At 43.4% G+C, this 23,442-nt stretch overlaps 1 protein-coding gene across 1 annotated transcript in view; it reads right to left on the bottom strand.

Annotated features, from left to right (window-relative positions):
• Window positions 1-750: 750 nt before the first annotated feature.
• The window catches only part of LOC137375707 (protein FAM13B-like), a 214,896-nt gene continuing 192,204 nt past the window's right edge, over window positions 751-23,442 (bottom strand). The window contains exons 17-21 of the mRNA XM_068043092.1: window positions 14,838-15,067; window positions 14,202-14,285; window positions 13,345-13,440; window positions 904-987; window positions 751-768 (exon numbers count right to left, since the gene is read on the bottom strand). Coding sequence (XP_067899193.1) covers window positions 751-768; window positions 904-987; window positions 13,345-13,440; window positions 14,202-14,285; window positions 14,838-15,067 — 512 coding nt within the window. The remainder of the gene's footprint in view (window positions 769-903; window positions 988-13,344; window positions 13,441-14,201; window positions 14,286-14,837; window positions 15,068-23,442) is intronic.

The following is a 23,442-nucleotide window of genomic DNA, read 5'->3' as shown; positions in this document are numbered from 1 at the left end:
GAGTTTACGTTTAATAAAGTTCAACCTTTTTTCTTTAAACCTAAGAAACCCTGTTTGGCTAGTTCCTTTGCCATATAATTGGAAGCTAGTGAACAAGGATTCACTAAGGGGGAGCTAACAAAAAAAAGTGTTTTTAAATTTAAACCCTGTTACGGTAAGACCAGGTGAAGGCTGAGAGGGAACCTTAAACCCCTTTCTCACCAGGTTGTAACACCAGAGTTGTACCTTATACACAGATATATTTACAGAAAATCCAAAGCAGAATTGTAAACAGTCTGTTCCTTACTTGTAACTATACCATAACAATTTCCCTTGCAACTACTGGTTGTGCCAACTAGCACTACTATTAACTGGAAATTAAGCTACAATTCTCTCCCTACTTATTTTCATCATTTATGTACCATTGGTTAGCACCGCAGCCTCACAGCTCCAGCGACCCGGGTTCAATTCTGGGTGCTGCCTGTGTGGAGTTTGCAAGTTCTCCCTGTGTTTGCGTGGGTTTCCTCCGGGTGCTCCGGTTTCCTCCCACATGCCAAAGACTTGCTGGTTGATAGGTTAATTGGCCATTATAAATTGCCCCTAGTATAGGTAGGTGGTAGGGAAATATAGGGACAGGTGGGAATGTGGTAGGAATGTAGGATTAGTATAAATGGGTGGTTGATGGTCGGCACAGACTCGGTGGGCCGAAGGGCCTGTTTCAGTGCTGTATCTCTAAACTAAACTAATCTTCAAACAATTCTAAACTGAACTTCAATACGTGTTATTGCACTGTCAACAGAATGTTCAATGGGATTTCATAAACTACCAACATAATCAAAACCAATTTGGAAGGTTACGTAACTAAAAAAAAGCTACAAGTAATGATTTAATTTGATATTATGATGAATACAAATGAAACCTAACCTTTATCTCTTCAAAGAAGTGAGCAGTTTCACCTTCAATGATTGGCTGTAATGTCTGGCCACGACGTTTGGTTGATGGAGAACCCTGGAAGAGATTGGTGAGAAAGAAAATCTTTATCCTGCCTTTTTGAAGATTTGAAAGTAATAAAAGGCCAATGCAGCAATTTGGTCTCCTTGTCATATTAAGATTATCAATGTGAAAACTGATCCCATTCTGAAAACACTTAGATTGATGGTACCACACTACATAATTTAATAATTTACATCCTATAGCTGTAAGCAATTAAATGTGACAAGAAATCAAATCACTTTTTTCAGCAATCCTCATATGGGAAATAAAATGTTCGATTACTAACTGCGGGTGGGAGAATGTATTCAGGGACAATTGCTGAGAAATTCACAAATTCTAATGTTGTTTAATCAGGTGATCTTTCCTCACTTCACTATGCACAAGGCATTTTCTTTGAATTCACAGAATACTAGAATGATACAGGACAGAGGGAGGCCATTTGATAGTCATGCCTGATTACATCTCATCCTTTTACCTTTGGTTCAAGAGCAACAGATCACAAACCAAAGCAGCTTCAAACAGTATCACAAAGACAGAACCAAAGGTTAAAGGTACGAAAGGAAGTTTTCCTTGTACATGAAGTCTGAACCTCTCCCAAAAAAAGCTGAAAGATGATCAACTGTAGGCAATCTAATTTATCATTCAACCATCCTTTATGTATAAATAAATGAATACTATTGCACAGAACCTTCAGTGTGACTGACAACTTACATGCTCGGATTGACTTGGAACTCCAAAAAGCCAAAGCACTTATCAGTATAGATTTTCCAAATGTATTTGCCTCACTACATAGGTGTAAAAATCAGGAAAATCCAACAGGGAAATTGAATGAACACAAGAAATAGGACTAGGAGTAGACCATAGGGCCCCTTGAGCCTGCTCCACAATTCAATACAATCATGGCTGATCTTCTGGCTCAACTCCACTTTCCCACCTGCTCCCCATCTCCCTCAATTCCCTGAAACACCAAAAATCTGTCTATCCCAGCTTTTAATATATTCAACGATGGAGCATCTACAACCTTCTAGGGTACAGAATTCCAAAGATTCACAACCCTTTGAGTGAAGAAATTTCACCCAATCTCAGTCCTAAATAATCGGCCCCTTATCCTGAGACTGTACTCCCTTGTTCTATATTTCCCAAACAGGGAAAACAACCTGTGTCTATCCTGACAAGCCCCTTCAGAATCTTGTATGTTTCAATGAGATCACCTCTCATTCTTCTAAACTTGAGGGTATAGACCAATTTACTCAACCTCTCATCATAGCACAACCCTCTCAACCCAGGAACCAATCTAGTGAACATTCACGGTACCTCATCCAAGGCAAGTACATCCTTCCTTAGATATGGAGACCAAAACTGCACAGTACCCCAGGTGTGGCCTCACCAAAGTCCTATGCAAATATAGAAAGACTTCTTTATGCTTGTACTGCAATCCCCTTGCAATAAACGCCAACATGCCATCTGCCTTCCTAATTGTCTGCTGTACCTGCATGCTAATTTTGTTACTTTTACGAGTACACCCAAGTACATCTTAACAACATTTAAAGGTTTCATGCTTTTTAAAAAAATTCTGCTTTTTTATTAGCAACATAGAAAATAGGAGCAGGAGCAGGCCATTGGGCCCTTCGAGCCTGCTCCGCCATTCATTATGATCATGGCTGATCATCCAACTCAGTAGCCTGTTCCCGCTTTCACCCCATACCCTTTGATCCCTTTAGACCCAAGAGCTATATCTAACTCCTTCTTGAAAACATACAATGTTTTGGCCTCAACTGCTTTCTGTGGTAGTGAATTCCACAGGTTCACCACTCTTTGGGTGAAGTAATTTCTCCTCATCTCAGTCCTGAAAGGTTTACCCTGTATCCTTAGACTATGACTCCTGGTTCTGGACTCTCCCACCATCGGGAACATCCTTCCTGCATCTACCCTGTCAAGTCCTGTTAGAATTTTATAGGTTTCTGAGATCCCCCCTCACTCTTCTGAACTCCAGCGAATATAATCCTAACCGACTCAATCTCTCCTCAGATGTCATTCCCGCCATCCCAGGAATCAGTCTGGTAAACCTTCGCTGCACTCCCTCTATAGCAAGAACATCCTTCCTCAGATAAGGAGACCAAAACTGCACACAAAATTCCAGGTGTGGCCTCACCAAGGCCCCGTATAATTGCAGCAAGACATCCCTGCTCCTGTACTCGAATCCACTCGCTATGAAGGCCAACATACCATTTGCCTTTTTTACCACCTGTTGCTCCTGCATGCTTACCTTCAGCAACTGGTGTACGAGAACACCCAGGTCCCGCTGCATATTCCCCTCTCTGTTTACAGCCGTTCAGATAATAATCTGCCTTCCTGTTTTTGTTACCAAAGTGGATAATCACATTTATCCACATTATACTTCATCTGCCATGCATTAGCCCACTCACTCAACTTGTCCAAATCACCCTGAAGCCTCTCTGCATCCTCCTCACAACTCACCCTCCCACCCAGTTTTGTGCCATCTGCAAATCTGGAGATATTACATTTAGTTCCCTCATCTAAATCATTAACATATATTGTGAATAGCTGGGGTCCTAGCACCGATCCCTGCGGTACCCCACTAGTCACTGCCTGCCATTCGGAAAAAGACCCATTTATCCCTACTCTTTGTTTCCTGTCTGCCAACCAATTTTCTATCCATCGCAATACACTACCCCCAATCCCATGAGCTTTAATTTTACATGCTAATCTCTTATGTGGGACTTTGTCAAAAGCCTTCTGAAAGTCCAAATAAACCACATCCACTGGTTCCCCCTCAAACTCTACTAGTTACATCCTCGAAGAGTTCTAGAAGATTTGTCAAGCATGATTTCCCTTTTGTAAATCCATGCTGACTCTGCCCGATTCTACCACTGTTCTCCAAGTGCTCTGCTATAAAATCTTTGATAATGGATAATGATAATTTTCCCCACTACCGACGTCAGGTTGACTGGTCTATAATTCCCTGCTTTCTCTCTATCTCCCTCCTTAAATAGTGGGGTTACATTAGCTACCCTCCTATCTATAGGAACTGTTCCAGAGTCTATAGAATCTTGGAAGATGACCACCAATGCACCCACTATTTCTAGGGCCACTTCCTTAAGTACTCTGGGATGCATACCATCAGGCCCTGGGGATTTACCGGCCTTCAATCCCATCAATTTCCCCAACACCATTTCTCTACTAATACTGCTTTCTTTCAGTTCCTCTCCCTCACTAAGCTCAGTGTTCCCCAACATTTCTGGTATGATATTTGAGTCCTCCTTTGTGAAGACACAACCAAAGTATGCATTTAGTTGGTCAGCCATTTCTTTATTCCCCAAAATAAATTCCCCTGTTTCTGACTGTAAGGGACCTACATATGACTTCATCAATCTTTTTCTTAATCAAGGCAGCTAATGGAATGCCGGCCTTTACATCTAGAGAACTAGAATAAAATGGAGAAGTTATCATAGAATCGTATATGCTACACTATACAAAACCCTGGTGAGACCACACATGCAGGACTGTGTTCAGTTCAGGGCATCACATCTTAGGAGGGATATGTTGGCCTTGGAGGGAATGCAGCAAAGATTGACTAAAATGATACCTGGACTCCAAGGTTTAAATTGAGAGAGAGATACCCGGTCCCTCATTTAGACACTGAATGCATTTTAATGAGGGAACCAACCCCGGAGCTGGCAAGCAGCCTCCACGATTTTTCCTGCCGTTCTTCCCTTGTGGCGACAGGGCCTCCCGCCGCATGGCTAACTGCAGGGGTGGTGGGATGAGGTCCTTAACTGGGCATCAATTGGTAGCGGGGCCTTCCCACCCAGCACTTAATTTTGGCAGAGGTGAAATTGTGGCGGGGTTCTCCACGCCCACCTCCTTCCCCCCCCACCACCACCACACCCCTGGAGACTGCTCCACCATTCCATAAGATCATGTAGACTCGACTCCACTTTGCTGTCTACGCCCGATACCCTTTGGCTCCCTTGTTTGTCAAGAATCTGTTTACCTCTGCCTTAAAAACATTCAATGACACTGCCTCCACTGCTGTCCTGGGAAGAGAGTTCCACAGACTCACGACCCTCAGAGAAAAAAATTACTCCTCATCTCTGTCTTAAATGGGAGACTCCTAATTTTTTTAACTGTGCCCCCTAGTTTTAGCCTCTCCCACAAGGGGAAACGTCCTTTCAACATCCACCCTGTGAAGTCCCCTCAGGATCTTATATGTTTCAATAAGATCACCTTACATCCTTCTAAGTTCCAATGAATACAGACCCAACCTGTCCAACCTTTCCTCATAAGATAACCCTCTTATCCCAGAAATCAGTCGGGTGAACCTTCTCTGTGCTGTTTCCAATGCAATTATATCCTCTTTTAAGGAAGCTAAAGATGTGCACAATACTCAATACGTGGTCTCACCAATACCCTGTGTAACTGCAACAAAACATCTCAACCTTTATATTCCATTCCCCTTGCAATAAACATTGCATTTGCCTTAATCACTTGCTATACCTGCATACTAACTTTGTGTGCTTACAGCTCTCCCCCACCATGGAGGAGAGTATTAAATTCCCATAGGTTTAAGGTGACCAAGGTTGGGAAATAGATATAAACATTTCAAAAAGACAGACAGAATGGAAAAAGGAGTAGCAGGATAGTAAAGGAGGACTTAAGGACAGTAGTAGGAAAGGATCCTGTCTCAAAAGATCAAGAAGTAGAATTGGTATGGGTGGAGATTAGGAATAACAAGGGTCAGAAAAGGCTGGTGGGAGTTGTTTGTAGGCCCCTCCAACAGTAGCTGCACCACTGGACAGAGCATTAGCAAGAAATAATTGGAGCTTGTAACAAAGGCAATGTAATAATCACGGGGGACTTTAATCTTCACATAGACAGGACAAAGCAAACAGGCAAAGTTAGTCTGGAAGACGAGTTTGTAGAATGCAATTGTGATAGTTCCCTGGAACAATGCGTTGTGGGACCAACTAAGGATAAAGCTATTTTAGATCTAGTATTGTGTAATGAGGCATGTTTAATTAGCAATCTCACAGTAAAAGATCTGTGGGGTGGGGGGGGGCGGGGAATTCCATATTAAGTCCGAGAGCGACATACTCCAGACCCAAACAAGACTCAAACTTAAAGCCAGTTACATAGTTACGAGGGAAGAGATTGCTATGGTTGATTGAGTATAGACTAAAAGGTATGGTGGTAAATAAACAGTGGCAAACATTTAAAGAAACAATTCATAACATTTAACAGAAGCACATTCCATTTAAAAACAAAAACTCAGCAAGAAAGATCAAGCCATGGCTTACTAGGGAGGTGAAGAATAGCATTAGATTAAAAAAGAGCTTTATATTGTTGCCAATAGTAATAAGCCTGAGGACAGGCACAGTTTTAGAAGTTAGCAACAGGCAACCAAAAAATTGATAAAAAAGGGGAAAAAATTGAATGTGAATACGCCAGGAATATAAAAACAGATTGAGAGAACTGTTACAAGTACATAAGATGGAGGAGAGTAGCTAAAGTAAATGCTGCTCCTTTAGAGGCAGAGACAGGGGAAATTGTCAAGGGGAATGAGGAAATAGCAGAAATGTTGAATGAGTATTTTGGATAAGCTTTGAGAGAAGACGATTCAAATTATATACTAGAAATAGAGGGTACCCAAGGGATAATCAGAGTGAGGAATGCAAGGTAATTAATATCAGCAGAGAAAAAGTATTGCAGAAAGTTGAGGGGCTAAAAACTGACAAATCCCCAAGACCTGATGGCCTACATCCTGGGGTTCTAAAAGAGCTAGAAATAGTGGATGTCGATTATGATTTTCCAAAATTCGCTAGATTCTAGAACAGTCCCAGCAGATTGAAAGTTAGCAAATGTAACACAGCTATTCAAGAAAGGAGGGAGAGAAAACAGGGAACTACAGGTCATGAGCCTGACATCAGTTGTTGGGAAAATGCTGGAATCTATTATTAAGGAAATCTTTAACAATCCACTTAGAAAATCATAGCATGATCAGACAGTCAACATGGCTTTACGAAAGGGAAATGGTGTTTGACAAATTTATTTGAGTTTTTGAGGATGTGACTAGTAGGGTAGATAAAGAGGAACCCGATGATGTAGTATACTTGGATTTCCAAAAGGCATTCAATAACATGCTACACAAAGGTTAATATGGAAGATAAGGACACCTGGAGTTGGGTGGAATATATTGGCATGGATGGAGGATTGGTTAACGGACAGGAAGCAGAGTGGGGCATTTTTCAAGTTGGCAGGCTGTAACTAGTGGAGTGCCGCAAGGATCAGTGCTGGGGCCTCAGCCATTTACAATCTATATTAAATGACTTAGACGAAGAGATATAGAGAAATATATCCAAGTTTGCTAACTATGATGCAAAGCTCGGTAGAAATGTAAGCTGTGAGGAGGATACAAAGTGAAACAGACAGGTTAAGTAAATGGGCATCAAGGTGGCAGATGGAGTATAATGTTGGGAAGTACAAAGTCATTTACTTTGTTGGTAACAATAGAAAGCAGAACTTTTTTTTTTTTTTTAAAGGTGTAAACCTTTTAAATGCTGATGTTCAAGAAGGACTTGAGCGTACTCGTTATGGCCACGTGGTGAGACATGGGTGGTTTCCACTGTTCAACTCCCCCCACCTGACTGCAAGAAATGTATTTGTATTAGAATTTAGCCCTTTGGTGTTTTATTTTTCAAATAAACAGACAGTGACAGGTTTGCGTGTAGGTTCTAAAAACAAAGATATATGTTTATTGATCAATACACCTTATCGGAAAGACACACACAGACACACACGAAGAAACAGATAAAGAAGGGAAGGAAGAAGGTAGTTTTTAGTGGGGGGAAAGGTTACGATAAACTTGTTGAATTCTCTTGTGAATCAAGTTCTAGATGGATGTAGGCCTGAGATGATAGTAGATTTCTCTCTTGATTGAAGGTCGTGGGTTACTTCTAGCTCTCACTGCTGTACACTGTGGATGGCATGTTGGCCTTTATTGCAAGAGGGATTGGAGTAGAATAAGAAAGCCTTGCTACAATTGCATAGGGCTTTTGGGAGACTAAATTTTGAGTACTGGGTGCAGATTTGGTCTCCATACTTAAGGACATACTTGCATTGGAGGCAGTACAGCGAAGGTTCACTAGATCACTTCCTGGGATGAGAGGGCTGTCCTATGATGAGAGTCTGACTAAATTGGGCCTATACTCTTTGGCTTTTAGAAGAATGAGAGTGGATCTCATTGAAACATACAAGATTTTGAAGGGGCTTGATGGTAGACAGAGGTTGATTCCTGGCTTGAGAATCTAGAATACAATGACAGAGTCTCTGAATAAGGCTGATCCTTTAGGACTAAGATGAGGAGAAATCTCTTCACTCAGAAGGTTGTGAATTTTTGGAATTGTCTACCTCAGAAGGTTGTGGATGTTCCATTGTCGAGTATATTTAGGGCAGAGATAGATTTTTGGTATCTCAATCAAGGAATATGGGAAGCAGAAGACAACACAAAATAAAATCCCAAGAATAGTAGAAAATCAAGGGGTAAAAGGAGGAACTTAAAACAATCACTGTCACTAGAGGAAAAAGTACTAGGAAAACTAATGGGACTAAAGGCTAACAAGTCCCCTGGACCTGATGGCCTGCATCCAATGGTCTTGAGAGAAGTGGCTGCAGAGCTAGTGCATGCATTGGTTGTAATCTTCCAAAATTCCCTAGATCCTGGAAATGCAAATGTAACACCTCTCCAAGAAATTAGGGAAGACAGAAAGCAGGAAACTATAGGCCAGTTAGCCTAACATCTGTCATTGGGGAAATGCTGGAATTCATTATTGAGTAGTAACAGGACATTAAGAAAATCACAATACAATTAAGCAAAGTCAACATGGTTTTGTGAAAGGAAAATCATGTTTGACAAATTTATTATAGTTCTTTGAGGATGTAACAAGCAGGGTGGATAAAGGGGAACCAGTAGATGTAATGTATTTGGATTTCTAAAAGGCATTCAATAAGGTGCCACATAAAGGTTATTGCACAAGATAAGAGCTCATGGTGTTGGGGATAATATATTAGCATGGACAGAAGATTGGCTAACAGGAAACAGACAGGATAAATGAGTCATTTTGAGGTTGGCAAACTGTAACTAGTGGGGTGCCACAAGGATCAGTGCTGGGGCCTCAACTATTTACAATATATATTAATGACTTGGATGAAGGGACAGAGTGCATTGTAGCCACATTTGCTGACAGTACAAAGATAGGCAGGAAAACAAGTTGTGAGGAGGACACAAAGAGCCTGTAAAGGGCTACTGATAGGGAAACAGATAGATAAGTGAGTGGGATAAGATTTGGCAGATGGAGTATAATGTGGGAAAATGTGAGGTTGTCCATTTTGATGGGAAGAATAGAAAAGCAGATGATTTAACTGGAGAGAGACTGCAGAACATGGCGTACAGAGACACCTGGGTGTCTTCATACATTTTTTATTCGTTCGGGGGATGTGGGCATCGCTGGCCATGCCAACATTTATTACCCAATACTAATTGCCCTCGAGATAATGCTGATGAGTTGCCTTCTTGAACCACCGTAGTCCCAGGGGTGTAGGTACATCAACAGTCCTGCTAGGAAGGGAGTTCCAGGACTTTGACCCAGCAACAGTGAAGGAAAGGCGATATAGTTCCAAGTCAGGATGGTGTGCGCCTTGGAGGGTAACTTGCAGGTGGTGATGTTTCCATTCATCTGCTGGCCTTGTCCTTCTAGGCAGTAGAGGCCACAAGTTTGGAAAGTGCTGTCAAAGGAGCCTTGGTGAGTTGCTGTAGTGCATCTTAAAGATGGTACATACTGCTGCCACTGTGCATCGGTGGTGAAGGGTGCGAATGTCGAAGGTGGTGGATGGGGTGCCAAGCAAGCGGGCTGCTTTGTCTTGGATGGTGTAGAGCTTCTGGAGAGTTGTTGGAGCTGCACCCATCCAGGCAAGTGGAGAGCATTCCATCACACTCCTGATTTGCGCCTTGTAGATGACGGACACGCATTGGGGACACAGGAGGTGAGTTACATGCCACAAATTCCCATCCTTTGACCTGCTCTTGTAGCCATTGTATTTATGTGGCTGGTCCAGTGCAGTTTCTGGTCAATGGTAACCCGCAGAATGTTGATAGTGGGGGATTCAGCAATGGTAATGCCATTGAACATCAAGGGAAGATGATTAGATTCTCTCTTGTTTGAGATGGTCATTGTCTGGCACTTGTGTGGCGTGAATGTTACTTGCCACTTATCTGCCCAAGTCTGGATATTGTCCAGGTCTTGCTGCATTTTTACAAAGACTGCTTTAGTATCTGAGGAATTGCGAATGGTGAACATTGTGCAATCAGCGAGCATTCCCACTTCTGACCTTATGATTGAAGGAAGGTTATTTACGAAGCATGGTTCCGTCTAGGACATTGCCCTGAGGAGCACCTGCAGTGAAGTCCTGGAGCTCAGATGATTGACCTCCAACAACCACAACCATCTTTCCTTGTGCTAGGTATGACTCCAAACAGCAGAGAGTTTTCCCCCTTGATTCCCATTAACTCCAGTTTTGCTAGGGCTCCTTGATGCCATACTTGGTCAAATGCTGCCTTGATGTCAAGGGCAATCACTCTCACCTCACCTCTGGAGTTCAGCTCTTTTGTCCATGTTTGGACCAAGGCTGTAATCACATCAGAAGCTGAGTGGCCCGGGCAGAACCCAAACTGAGCATCAGTGAGTAGGTTATTGCTGAGCACGTGCCACTTGATAGCATTGTCGACGACTGTTTCCATCATTTTGTCGATGATCGAGAGTAGATTGATGGGTTGGTAATTGGCCACATTGGATTTGTCCTGCTTTTTGTGGACTGGACATACCTGGACAATTTTACACATTGACGAGTAGATGCCAGTGTTGTAGCTGTACTGGAACAGCTTGGCTAGGGATGTGGCTAGCTCTAGAGTACACTCAGTACTATTGCTGGAGTGTTGTCAGGACCCATAGTCTTTGGAGCATCCAGCGTCTTCAGCTGTTTCTTGATATCACATGGAGTGAAATCGAATTGGCTGAAGACAGGCATCTGTGATGCTGGGAACTCAGGAGGATGCAGAGGTGGATCATCCACTTGGCATGTCTGGCCAAACAATGGATGTAAATGCTTCAGTCTTGTCTTTTGCACTGATGTGCTGGGCTCCCCCATCATTGAGGATGGGGATATTTGTGGACCCTCCTCTTCCAGTTAGTTGCTTAATTGTCCACCACCATTCACGACTGGATGTGGCAGGACTGCAAAGCTTAGATCTGATCTGTTGATTATGGGATCGCTTAGCCCAGTCTATCGCATGCTGCTTCTGCTTTTGGCATGCAAGTAGTCCTTGCTGTAGCTTCACCAGGCTCACACCTCATTTTTAGGTATGCCTGGTGCTGCTCTTGGCATGCCCTCCTGCACTCTTCATTGAACCAGGATTGGTTCCCTGGCTTGATGGTAGTGGTAGAGTAGGGGAGGTTACTCTACAGGGCATTGGTGAGACCAAACCTAGAGAACTGCATATAGTTTTGGTCTCCTTATTTAAGGAGAGATATACTTGCATTGGAGGCAGTTCACTGTAATCATGGCTGATCTTCTGCCTCAACTCCACTTTCCTGCCTGTAAGAACATAAGAACTAACAGGAGTAGGCCATTTGGCCCCTCAAGCCAGCTCCGCCATCCAATAAGATCATGGCTGATCTGACTGTGGCCTTAACAATCAGATTGTTACTAGGTTGATTCCTGGGATGAAGGGGTTGTATTTCGAGGAAAGGTTGAACAGCACGTGCCTATACTCACTGGAGTTTAGAACAATGAGAGCTGATCTTATTGAAATGTATAAGATTCTGATGGGGATTGACAAGGTAGATGCTGGGAGGATTAATACCCTCGGGGGAATCTAGAACTAGGTGGCACAGTTTCAGAATAAGGGGCATCCTATTTAAGATGGAGATAAGGCAAAATTTCTTCTCTCAGAGGTTTGTTAATCTTTGCAATTCTCTACCCCAATACCCCACAGAACAGTGGAGGCTGGGTCATTGAATATATTCATGGCTGAGTTAGACAGATTTTTGATCTATAAGGGAATTGAGGGTTATGAGGGGGTGAGGGGGAGGGGTGCAGGCAGGAAAGCGGTGTTAAGGCCACAAATCAGATCAGCCATGATCTTATTGGATGGTGGAGCTGGCTTGAGGGGCCAAATGGCCTACTCCTGTTAGTTCTTATGTTCTTACAGGCAGGAAAGTGCAGTTGAGGCAGATCAGCCATGATTACACTGAACAGAGCAGACCTGAGGGGACGTATCATCTACCCCTGCTCCTATTTCTTATGTTTTGTTCTTAAATAGGTTACTCCTGTTCCCATACTCCTCCGTTCCTATGTTGACAACACCCATCTCTACTTCAACTCCAACTCATTCAATCCCTCTGCTGTGTCGGTGTTTCCAGATCACCTGTCCTACATCCAGCAATTAAACATTGCAAAAACCAAAGCCACTGTCTTTTGCCTCTGCCGCAAACTCTGTTCTCTTGCCACCAATTCCTTCCCCCTCCCTGGCCACCGTCTCAGGTTGAACCAGATTGATTGCAACCTCAACGTCCTCTCTGACCCGAAACTGAGTTTCTGATCCCATAATCTCACCATCACCAAGACCACCTACTTCCACAATATCATTTGTCTCCATCCCTGCCTCAGTCTATCTGTTGCTGAAAGCCTCATCCATGTTTTTGTTACCTCTAGACTAGACTATTCCAATATCCTCCTGGCTGGCCTCACAACTTGCACCCTCCATGAACTTGAACACATCCAAATTCTCTGCTGCCTATATCCTAACTCGCACCAAATCCCATTCATCCATCACCCTTGTGCTCACTGATCTAGACTGGCCCTCAGCCGCGAATGCCTTCATGTTAAAATTCTCATCATCATGTTCAAATCGGTATTCATGGCCCTATCCCATCCTATCTCTGTAACCTCCTCTAGCCCTACAACTCACAGCACTGTGTTCCTCCAACTCTGGCCTGTTGTCCATGTCCCACTTCCTTCACCCCAACATTGGCAGCCATGTCTTCACCAGTCTACACCCCAAGCACTGGAATTCCTTCCCTAAATCTTTCTGCCTCTCTCCTCTCCTTCAAAACGCTCTTTAAAGTCTACCTCTTTGACCAAGCATTTGGTTACCTGTCTTAATGTCTCTTTTTCTGGCTCAGTGTCAAGTTTTATCTGATTATTCTGTTGTGAAGTGCCTTGGGATGTTTCACTATGTTAAAGGCACTGGATAACAAGTTATTGTTAATTGTTACTTTGAAGGAGATTCACACTTACAATAACTGGTATTGTGCTTGCTTTGGCCAACATCTGCTTCACAAGTCGGTATCTATCATATAAAGGCTTCACTAGCTGCCTTTCTTCCCTAGTGACCTGGAAAATTAGATAGGCCTCATTAAATATTGAACACTAAGCAGGACAGCAAACTGCTAAGTACATTAGCATATACTCTTACAGGATAATTAATGACAAAACTCCTTTCATAAATGGTTCTATTGTCTCTCAGTATCTATACTAAACAGTTAATATACTGAACAATTGTCACTAATTTTACTCTTAAAATAACTCAATGTTATTTTATGACTTTTTTCATTCATTCATGTAACTTAATTGATACCAGGATATACAATCAAATAGGTCTAGAGTCTAATCCCAGGTTTCAGTTTCAGATATCATTTACAAATCATTCCAGCTTGCAATGCTATCTGAATCCTTTGGTCCTCAAAAAGGGTCAGACTTCCAAGTATTCAATTTTTATTTGTCAATATTTGCCAATATTAAGTTGTTTTCACCCCAAAGGCTGTAACTGTACATCCCAAAATAAAATTTCACATGGACAGTCATAGTTACAGAATTAACAGTCTAAAAATAGAAATTCTTGATGCACTTAACCTAACACCAAAAATAACATTACCTCCAGATTTGCATGCCATTTTGTATACTTCTCCAGTCAGCTCCAAAATATTTTGCTTTGCAACTGCACAAATTTCACTCCTCACTTGATAAAGATTGATATTTCATATTGAAGTACACTCTTAAATTAACGCAATGCCTGGCATTCAAGTTTAGATTTAAAAAGTGCCAATAATTATCCTGGATCAACAAGTCCTAAAAATAGGCAAAAATAAATATACCGGATGTCCATGAATGCTCTCAAAATATAACAGACTCTTCTGAAGGGCTATCTTCTCTGCTGTTAAATGGTTTTGTCTCATTTCCTGTTAGAGTATAATTAGATACAATTGGAATTAAAACAAGTGACATTACAATGGCAACACTCAACATACCAAATGTTGTAAACCAATTTGTCAGCTCTAACCTTGTGCACTGTTTCCATTTCCATTTTAAATAGTCAGTCAATCTGGTTCAATTTTGATTTTTCCCTTTTGATAGATTAAAATTAAGGATTTTTTCATATTGTAAGTGTGTTGTGCTGTACTGTTTTGTCCTCAGTCCTCGACATGAGGCAGGAAGGAAGTACCAACCTGCCCAGGAAACTGCTATATATTTAAACTACTCTATTAATAAATTAAGCCTTAAATCTCTACAAAAAGCTACACTATTTCATGAGTAGAGTCAGTCCAAAATGTTCAGCTACAACTGTGCAGCACATACACTACATTTAATCCATCAGCACAGTACTGTCAAATCAGATTTTTTTTTTTTGAAAGTTATGATTACATATGAAATGGGAACAAGTGGGATTTGTACTTGTTGCTGTACTAGATCAACCAAATTCTGCAGGCAAAAGGCTACTGTCTAAACAATACCTTAATATCCTCTGGCCAGTCTTCCTCAGCTCGTTTTTCTTTAAGTCTTTTTAGGATTGTTTCTAATGTTGCTTCCTTAGATGGCTTTTTCTCCTTCTCGAATGTTTCTTTATATACATCTCTTTGTTCATGTTCTAAACAAGAACCAAAGCTCTTTGGAAGAGTATTGCTGCGCGGGCGTATTATAGGTAGAATTTCTAAATCGTTTTCTGAAGTTTTATATTTTGCATCTGTTATGAGAGTACAAACAAAAACATATTGCTCAGTTGTTTATAGTTTACATATATGTACTCTGTATTCAAATCACATCAAGTTCCAATTTATAGTGGCTGCTGCATCACCTTGAACACAGTACGTAAGAATTTTGTACTTTGAATATTACCCATTACAGGGCGTAATCATGTTGCTGATGCTGTGGTTTAGATTGCTATAGCAATCCTAGCTGGATGTGTAAAGATTTTTTTAAAAATCGTAAGCTTAACTAGTTGCATTGTAGATGGGACCACATTGATTTTATAAAACTTCAGGCTTTGAATAAGAACTGTAACTTTGTCCAATGTGATGCTCACCTCAAAAATGGGACCCAAGATGCAGAGTAAGATGGGTAATAAATTAAATTCACAAAGATGAAAATAGAAACAATTAGAAATAACAGTTAATGCAATGAAAGTGGGGCAGAATAGTAAAGGGAATAAGGAAAACAAGAGGTTAGGCGCTACAAATGTGAACATGTAACTATATATTCTTGAGACTGGTAGCAAAGTGTACAGAAGGCATGTACATTCAGGGTGGGGCGGCGCAGTGGTTAGCACCGCAGCCTCACAGCTCCACGGACCCGGGTTCAATTCTGGGTACTGCCTATGCGGAGTTTGCAAGTTCTCCCTGTGACCACGTGGGTTTTCGCCGGGTGCTCCGGTTTCCTCCCACATGCCAAAGACTTGCAAGTGATAGGTAAATTGGCCATTGTAAATTGCCCTTAGTGTAGGTAGGTGGAAGGGAATATGGGATTACTGTAGGGTTAGTATAAATGGGTGGTTCTTGGTCGGCACAGACTTGGTGGGCCGAAGGGTCTGTTTCAGTGCTGTACCTCTAAAAAAAAAAGGATGACACTAAGGTAGGTGGAGTTGTGGATAGTGCCGATGGATGTTGTAGGGTACAGAGGGACATAGATAGGCTGCAGAGCTGGGCTGAGAGATGGCAAATGGAGTTTAATGCGGAAAAGTGCGAGGTGATTCACTTTGGAAGGAGTAACAGGAATGCAGAGTACTGGGCTAATGGGAAGATTCTTGGTAGTGTAGATGAACAGAGAGATCTTGGTGTCCAGGTGCATAAATCCCTGAAGGTTGCTACCCAGGTTAATAGGGCTGTTAAGAAGGCATATGGTGTGTTAGCTTTTATTAGTAGGGGGATCGAGTTTCGGAGCCACGAGGTCATGCTGCAGCTGTACAAAACTCTGGTGAGACCGCACCTGGAGTATTGCGTGCAGTTCTGGTCACCGCATTATAGGAAGGATGTGGAAGCTATGGAAAGGGTGCAGAGGAGATTTACTAGGATGTTGCCTGGTATGGAGGGAAGGTCTTATGAGGAAAGGCTGAGGGACTTGAGGTTGTTTTCGTTGGAGAGGAGGAGGAGGAGAGGTGACTTAATAGAGACATATAAGATAATCAGAGGGTTGGATAGGGTGGATAGTGAGAGTCTTTTTCCTCGGATGGTGATGGCAAACACGAGGGGACATAGCTTTAAGTTGAGGGGTGATAGATATAGGACAGATGTCAGAGGTAGTTTCTTTACTCAAAGAGTTGAAATGGCAAGCAACCGGAAGCTCAGGGTCCTGCTTGCGGACTGAGCGGAGATGTTCCGCAAAGCGGTCTCCCCAATGTAGAGGAGACCACATTGAAAGAAGTACAAGTAAATCGCTGCTTCACCTGAAAGGAGTGTTTGGGGCCTGGGATAGTGAGGAGAGAGGAGGTAAATGGGCAGGTGTTAGAGGTTCGGTGGGGCTGAGATGGAAGACTGAATCTGAAGATGGGAAGATGTGTTGGGAGAATCTGAGCAGGTGGTGGAATGGATGGGGATGGTTGGCCTGAGTTTAGAGACCCTGAGGTGGATGAGGGTGAACAAGGGAAAATCAGATCTGGGAACAGTAGACGATGCTCCAATGTAAGAAACAGTCAGGGGGAAGATGGGTGTTAAAGGCCCTAAATTTTGAACCGCCTGCTTATTAGTTGATGTGGAGCAACCGGAAGCATGCAACTCTGAGGAATAGCGGTACTAATGGGCATGGGAGTTGTAGTTGAGAGGTATGTTTCATGGAAAAATTAATGCTGCAGTGCCACACAGCTGTGAAATTTGGATAGGAAGATTAAATAAACACCATATGTCCGCCATTGAAATCAATGGGGAGCTTCAAGCATTGCAGCAGTACTATGAATGATAGAAAATAGTGAAATATAAAGTGTTACAGGAAGTGTGCACATATGCAAAACTTTTAATATCACAATATATATATTGAAACCTATACACTTCATTCCCCTTCATCTCTCTTATCCTTAAACTGTCACAAGTGCCTTTGCCTTTCCCTCTTACCTTAAACATCTTTGCCTCCCCAGCAGTCATTCCTACTATCCGCCCTGCCTCCCCCCCCACTCCCCCCAGCCCCACAAGCCAAACATCCATCCAGTGCTTTCCTACCATGTTTTAGAATTAGAACATTACAGCGCAGTACAGGCCCTTCGGCCCTCGATGTTGCGCCGACCTGTGAAACCATCTGACCTACACTATTCCATTTTCATCCATATGTCTATCCAATGACCACTTAAATGCCCTTAAAGTTGGCGAGTCTACTACTGCTGCAGGCAGGGCGTTCCACGCCCCTACTACTCTGAGTAAAGAAACTACCTCTAACATCTGTCCTATATCTATCACCCCTCAACTTAAAGCTATGTCCCCTCGTGTTTGCCATCACCATCCGAGGAAAAAGACTCTCACTATCCACCCTATCTAACCCTCTGATTATCTTATATGTCTCTATTAAGTCACCTCTCCTCCTCCTCTCCAACGAAAACAACCTCAAGTCTCTCAGCCTTTCCTCGTAAGACCTTCCCTCCATACCAGGCAACATCCTAGTAAATCTCCTCTGCACCCTTTCCAAAGCTTCCACATCCTTCCTATAATGCGGTGACCAGAACTGCACGCAATACTCCAGGTGCGGTCTCACCAGAGTTTTGTACAGCTGCAGGATGACCTCGTGGCTCCGAAACTCGATCCCCCTACTAATAAAAGCTAACACACCATATGCCTTCTTAACAGCCCTATTAAATCCCTGAAGGTTGCTACCCAGGTTATGTACCTGGACACCAAGATCTCTCTGTTCATCTACACTACCAAGAATCTTCCCATTAGCCCAGTACTCTGCATTCCTGTTACTCCTTCCAAAGTGAATCACCTCACACTTTTCCCCATTAAACTCCATTTGCCATCTCTCAGCCCAGCTCTGCAGCCTATCTATGTCCCTCTGTACCCTACAACATCCTTCGGCACTATCCACAACTCCACCGACCTTCGTGTCATCCGCAAATTTACTAACCCACCCTTCTACACCCTCTTCCAGGTCATTTATAAAAATGACAAACAGCAGTGGCCCCAGAACAGATCCTTGCGGTCCACCATTAGTAACTAAACTCCAGGATGAACATTTGCCATCAATCACCACCCTCTGTCTTCTTTCAGCTAGCCAATTTCTGATCCAAAGCACTAAATCACCTTCAACCCCATACTTCCGTATTTTCTGCAATAGCCTACCGTGGGGAACCTTATCAAACGCCTTACTGAAATCCATAGACACCACATCCACTGCTTTACCCTCATCCACCTGTTTGGTCACCTTCTCAAAAAACTCTAAGGTTTGTGAGACACGACCTACCCTTCACAAAACCGTGCTGACTATCGCTAATGAACTTATTCTTTTCTAGATGATTATAAATCCTGTCTCTTATAACCTTTTCCAACATTTTACCCACAACCGAAGGAAGGCTCACAGGTCTATAATTACCACCATTCAATATCATAGCTGATCATCCAAACTCAGTACCCTGTTCCCACTTTCTCCCCGTATCCCTTGATTTATATCTAACTCTTTCTTGAATATATTTAATGATTTGGCCTCAACTGCTTTCTGTGGTAGAGAATTCCACAGGTTCACCACTCTCTGGGTGAAGAAACCTCTCCTCATCTCAGTCTAAATGGCTTACCCCCTTATCCTTAGACTATGACCCCTGGTCCTGGACTCCCCCGCCATCGGGAACATCCTTCCTCCATCTAATCTGTCCAGTCTGGTTAGAATTTTGTAGGTTTCTATGAGATCCCCGCTCATGCTTCTAAATTCTAGTGAATACAAGCCTAATCGACCCAATCTCTCTTCATACGTCAGTCCTGCCATCCCAGGAATCAGTCTGGTGAACCTTCACTGCACTCCCTCCATAGCAAGAACATCCTTCCTCAGATAATGAGACCAAAACTGCACACAATACTCCAGATGTGGTCTCACCAAGACCTTGTATAATTGCAGCCAAGATATCCTTGCTCCTGTTCTCGAATCCTCTCACTATGAAGGCCAACATACCATTTGCCTACTTAACTGCCTGCTGCACCTGCATGCTTACTTTCAGCGACAGGTGCACAAGGACACCCAGGTCTCGCTGCACCTCCCCCTTTCCCAATCTATCGCCGTTCAGATAATAATCTGCCTTTCTGTTTTGGCCACCAAAGTGGATAACCTCACATTTATCCATATTATACTGCATCTGCCACGTATTTACCCAATATGAAAGGCACAATTCAACATGGTGGCTCATCAGACCCCTTTCCTATCCTGAGTGGCATGAAACAGGGCTGTGTTCTCGCACCCACACCTTTTGGGATTTTCTTCTCCCTGCTGCTTTCACATGCGTTCAACTCCTCTGAAGAAGAAATTTTCCTCCACACAAGATCAGGGGGCAGGTTGTTCAACCTTGCCCGTCTCAGAGCCAAGTCCAGAGTACGGAAAGTCCTCATCAGGGAACTCCTCTTTGCCGACGAAGCTGCTTAAACATCTCACACTGAAGAGTGCCTGCAGAGTCTCATGGACAGGTTTGCGGCCGCCTGCAATGAATTTGGCCTAACCATCAGCCTCAAGAAAACGAACATCATGGGGCAGGACGTCAGAAATGCTCCATCCATCAATATTGGCAACCACACTCTGGAAGTGGTTCAAGAGTTCACATACCTAGGCTCAACTATCACCAGTAACCTGTCTCTAGATGCAGAAATCAACAAGCGCATGGGAAAGGCTTCCACTGCTATGTCCAGACTGGCCAAGAGAGTGTGGGAAAATGGCGCACTGACACGGAACACAAAAGTCCAAGTGTATCAAGCCTGTGTCCTCAGTACCTTGCTCTATGGCAGCGAGGCCTGGACAACGTATGTCAGCCAAGAGCAACGTCTCAATTCATTTTATCTTCGCTGCCTCCGGAGAATACTTGGCATCAGGTGGCAGGACCGTATCTCCAACACAGAAGTCCTCGAGGTGGCCAACATCCCCAGCTTATACACACTACTGAGTCAGCGGCGCTCGAGATGGGTTGGCCATGTGAGCCGCATGGAAGATGGCAGGATCTCCAAAGACGCATTGTACAGCGAGCTCGCCACTGGTATCAGACCCACCGGCCGTCCATGTCTCCACTTTAAAGACGTCTGCAAACGCGACATGAAGTCCTGTGACATTGATCACAAGTCGTGGGAGTCAGTTGCCAGCGTTCGCCAGAGCTGGCGGGCAGCCAGAAATGCGGGGCTAAAATGTGGCGAGTCGAAGAGACTTAGCAGTTGGCAGGAAAAAAGACAGAGGCGCAATGGGAGAGCCAACTGCGTAACCACCCGACAAACAAATTTCTCTGCAGCACCTGTGGAAGAGCCTGTCACTCTAGAATTGGCCTTTATAGCCACTCCAGGCGCTGCTCCACACACCACTGACCACCTCCAGGCGCTTACCCAATGTCTCTCGAGATAAGGAGGCCAAAGAACGAACTGCATCCGCCATGTATTTACCCACTCACTCAACCTTTCCAAATCACACTGGAGCTTCTCTACATCCTCCTCACAGCTCACACTCCCACCCAGCTTTGTGTCGTCTGCAAACTTAGATATATTACATTTAATTCCCGCATCCATATCATTAATATATATTGTGAATAGCTGGGGTCCTAGCACTGATCCCTGCAGTACCCCACTAGTAATTGCCTGCCACTCGGAAAAAGACCCCTTTATTCTGACTTGTTTCCTGTCTGCCAACCAGTTCTCTATCCATGTCAGTACCTTACCCCCAATTCCATGTGCTTTAATTTTGCATGCTAATCTCTTATGTGGGACCTTATCGAAAGCCTTCTGAAAGTCCAAATATACCACATCCACTGGTTCTCCCTTATCTCTTCTACTAGTTACATCCTCAAAAAAGTCCAGTAGATTTGTCAAGCATGATTTCCCTTTCGTAAATCCATGTTGACTTTGTCCAATTGTTTTCCAAGTGCTCTGCTACTACATCTTTTATAATGGACTGTAGCATTGAGTTCGATTTCATTTTTTTCTTTACATGTTTTTCATTGAAAAGAAATAAAGTAAGAAGTTTTCATTCGATCGCTCATTCATACTTTAAAGTTTGCTGAAGTCTGAGGGAGCTAATACGGGCTCATTCACAAAGATGGCTTTCAATTTTTTGAAACGCCTCCTCTCCATATCTTTGCTTTTTGTGTTGGTGCCTCTATTAGTGGGGCGGCTAGGATGTTGAAGTTTAGGACCAATACCTCTCAATACGGCATCGTAGGGATTCCCCAAACTGCAGAACATTAGTGTCTAATACGGTGGAATAAGTTCTGGAAGGCAAGTTGTCAGTAGACATTCCTGGTTTCAGCATTTCTTCCTGAATAGCGTCAGGTACAGGTACAGTGACAGAACTAGCAGGAAAAGAGCAAATCCCATTGTTACCTTGGTTTAACGCCTTCATTTTGTTCTGATTGCTGGATATTATTCTGATAAAATTCAGGTAGATCTGTGCTCTTTTTGTAACTTTACGTACAAGCAGATTCACCAAGCTAGCTGAGCTCATTGATGGATTCAGATCCACCTCCATCCCAGGTAGGAACAGAAGATGAGCAGGCCTTTGGTGAAGGTGCTCCTGCTCCAGGTACACTCTCTCTGTATGAGTCCCCTAAGTCCTCTTGAAGCACACCTCTAATTACAGATATGGCTTCACTGAACAGCAAGTCAGGGCCACTGGGAAAGCCTTGATAGTGTAACCATTATAGGAGTGTTTTCACATGTCTCTGGTAAATTATGGACAATGGATGCTGGCTGTACTTTCTGACTGACCATTAATGTTGTATTTGCTGTATGAGTGCTAGTCTGATAACTGATCAAATGCGCACCTTGGACTGTAGACCCATGCTTAGCAGAGTGCTGAGGAATCTGCAGGGGAATAGCAGGTGGTATGGGTCCATTTGGCTTCAGGATCAGGACAACAGGGAAACTTCAACCACCTCGGCCAGGCTCAACTACATCCTTATGAAGCATGTACTTGATTTCCTGTCTAACATCAGCTAGCTTGTCAGGGCTCAGCCGGCAAGGATCCCACCTGAAAAGTGGCATTTCTCCCATAAATTGCTAGGGTGGTACACCCTGGCTGTTAGTTACAGATCTCTTTCAATTTTTGTTTTTGGCTTTTTCACCAGGGTTGACATGTCTTCCCGCTGCTTTTATGTTAGGTGTGCCAGCTGGGTGGTTAAGTCTTTTTAAACTTCTGTTTGCCAGTCTGGTAGCCAGGGGTTCAACTGGGGTCTCCTCCTCCTCGACTGACTCCTCCTGACTGCCCTCAGGTATTTCCACCCTCTGGCAAACACTCACCGGTTGACTGGGCTTGGTTTTGGGCAGTGGTCTCACACAGTCTATCAAAATTTGTTTAAAGGGTTTGCCAAATGGCAGAATGGATTTGAGGGGGGGGGGGGCAGTTTAATTGTGGCCTGAAGTTTTCCTGCAACTGGGCAAACAAGGCAGGTTTTGCAATATTTGACCGGAGGAGAGGCCAGAAAATGTGCTTATTTACTTGGGTTAACATTTTTAAGAGTGTCCAGCCATCAGGATAGCATGGGCTATCTGAAGAATTTCTTACTGGAATTTTGGGGGCACTACAATCTGGTGGAGCACTGTCCACTCCTCCACAGGTCTCCCGGGAGGTCTCCGCTTTCACATTACTACCCCAGATAGCAAGTAGTAACACTCAGCGATCGGGGTGGCCTCTGCCAGAGCACAGTCTTTGAATATTTTTAAGGCAGAGGTAGAATTAAGGTAGATTCTTGATAAGCAAGGGGGTGAAAGGTTATCAGGGGGTATGTGGGAATGTGGAGCAATCAGTTCAGCCATGAACTTAATGAATGGTAGAGCAGGCTCGAGGGGCCAAGTGGCCTTCTTCTGCTCCTAATTTGTATCTCCGTATGGAAGATCCCTGGTACTTCCTCCTGTAGTTGATGGGTTTCCCTGGGCTTGTCTAGGATTATAGGGGCTGCTATTATCTTGCTGCCAG

Source organism: Heterodontus francisci, chromosome 12 (genome assembly GCF_036365525.1).
Source record: "Heterodontus francisci isolate sHetFra1 chromosome 12, sHetFra1.hap1, whole genome shotgun sequence".
Classification (NCBI taxonomy): Eukaryota; Metazoa; Chordata; class Chondrichthyes; order Heterodontiformes; family Heterodontidae; genus Heterodontus; species Heterodontus francisci.
This window is presented reverse-complemented; position numbering and strand designations above follow the sequence as displayed.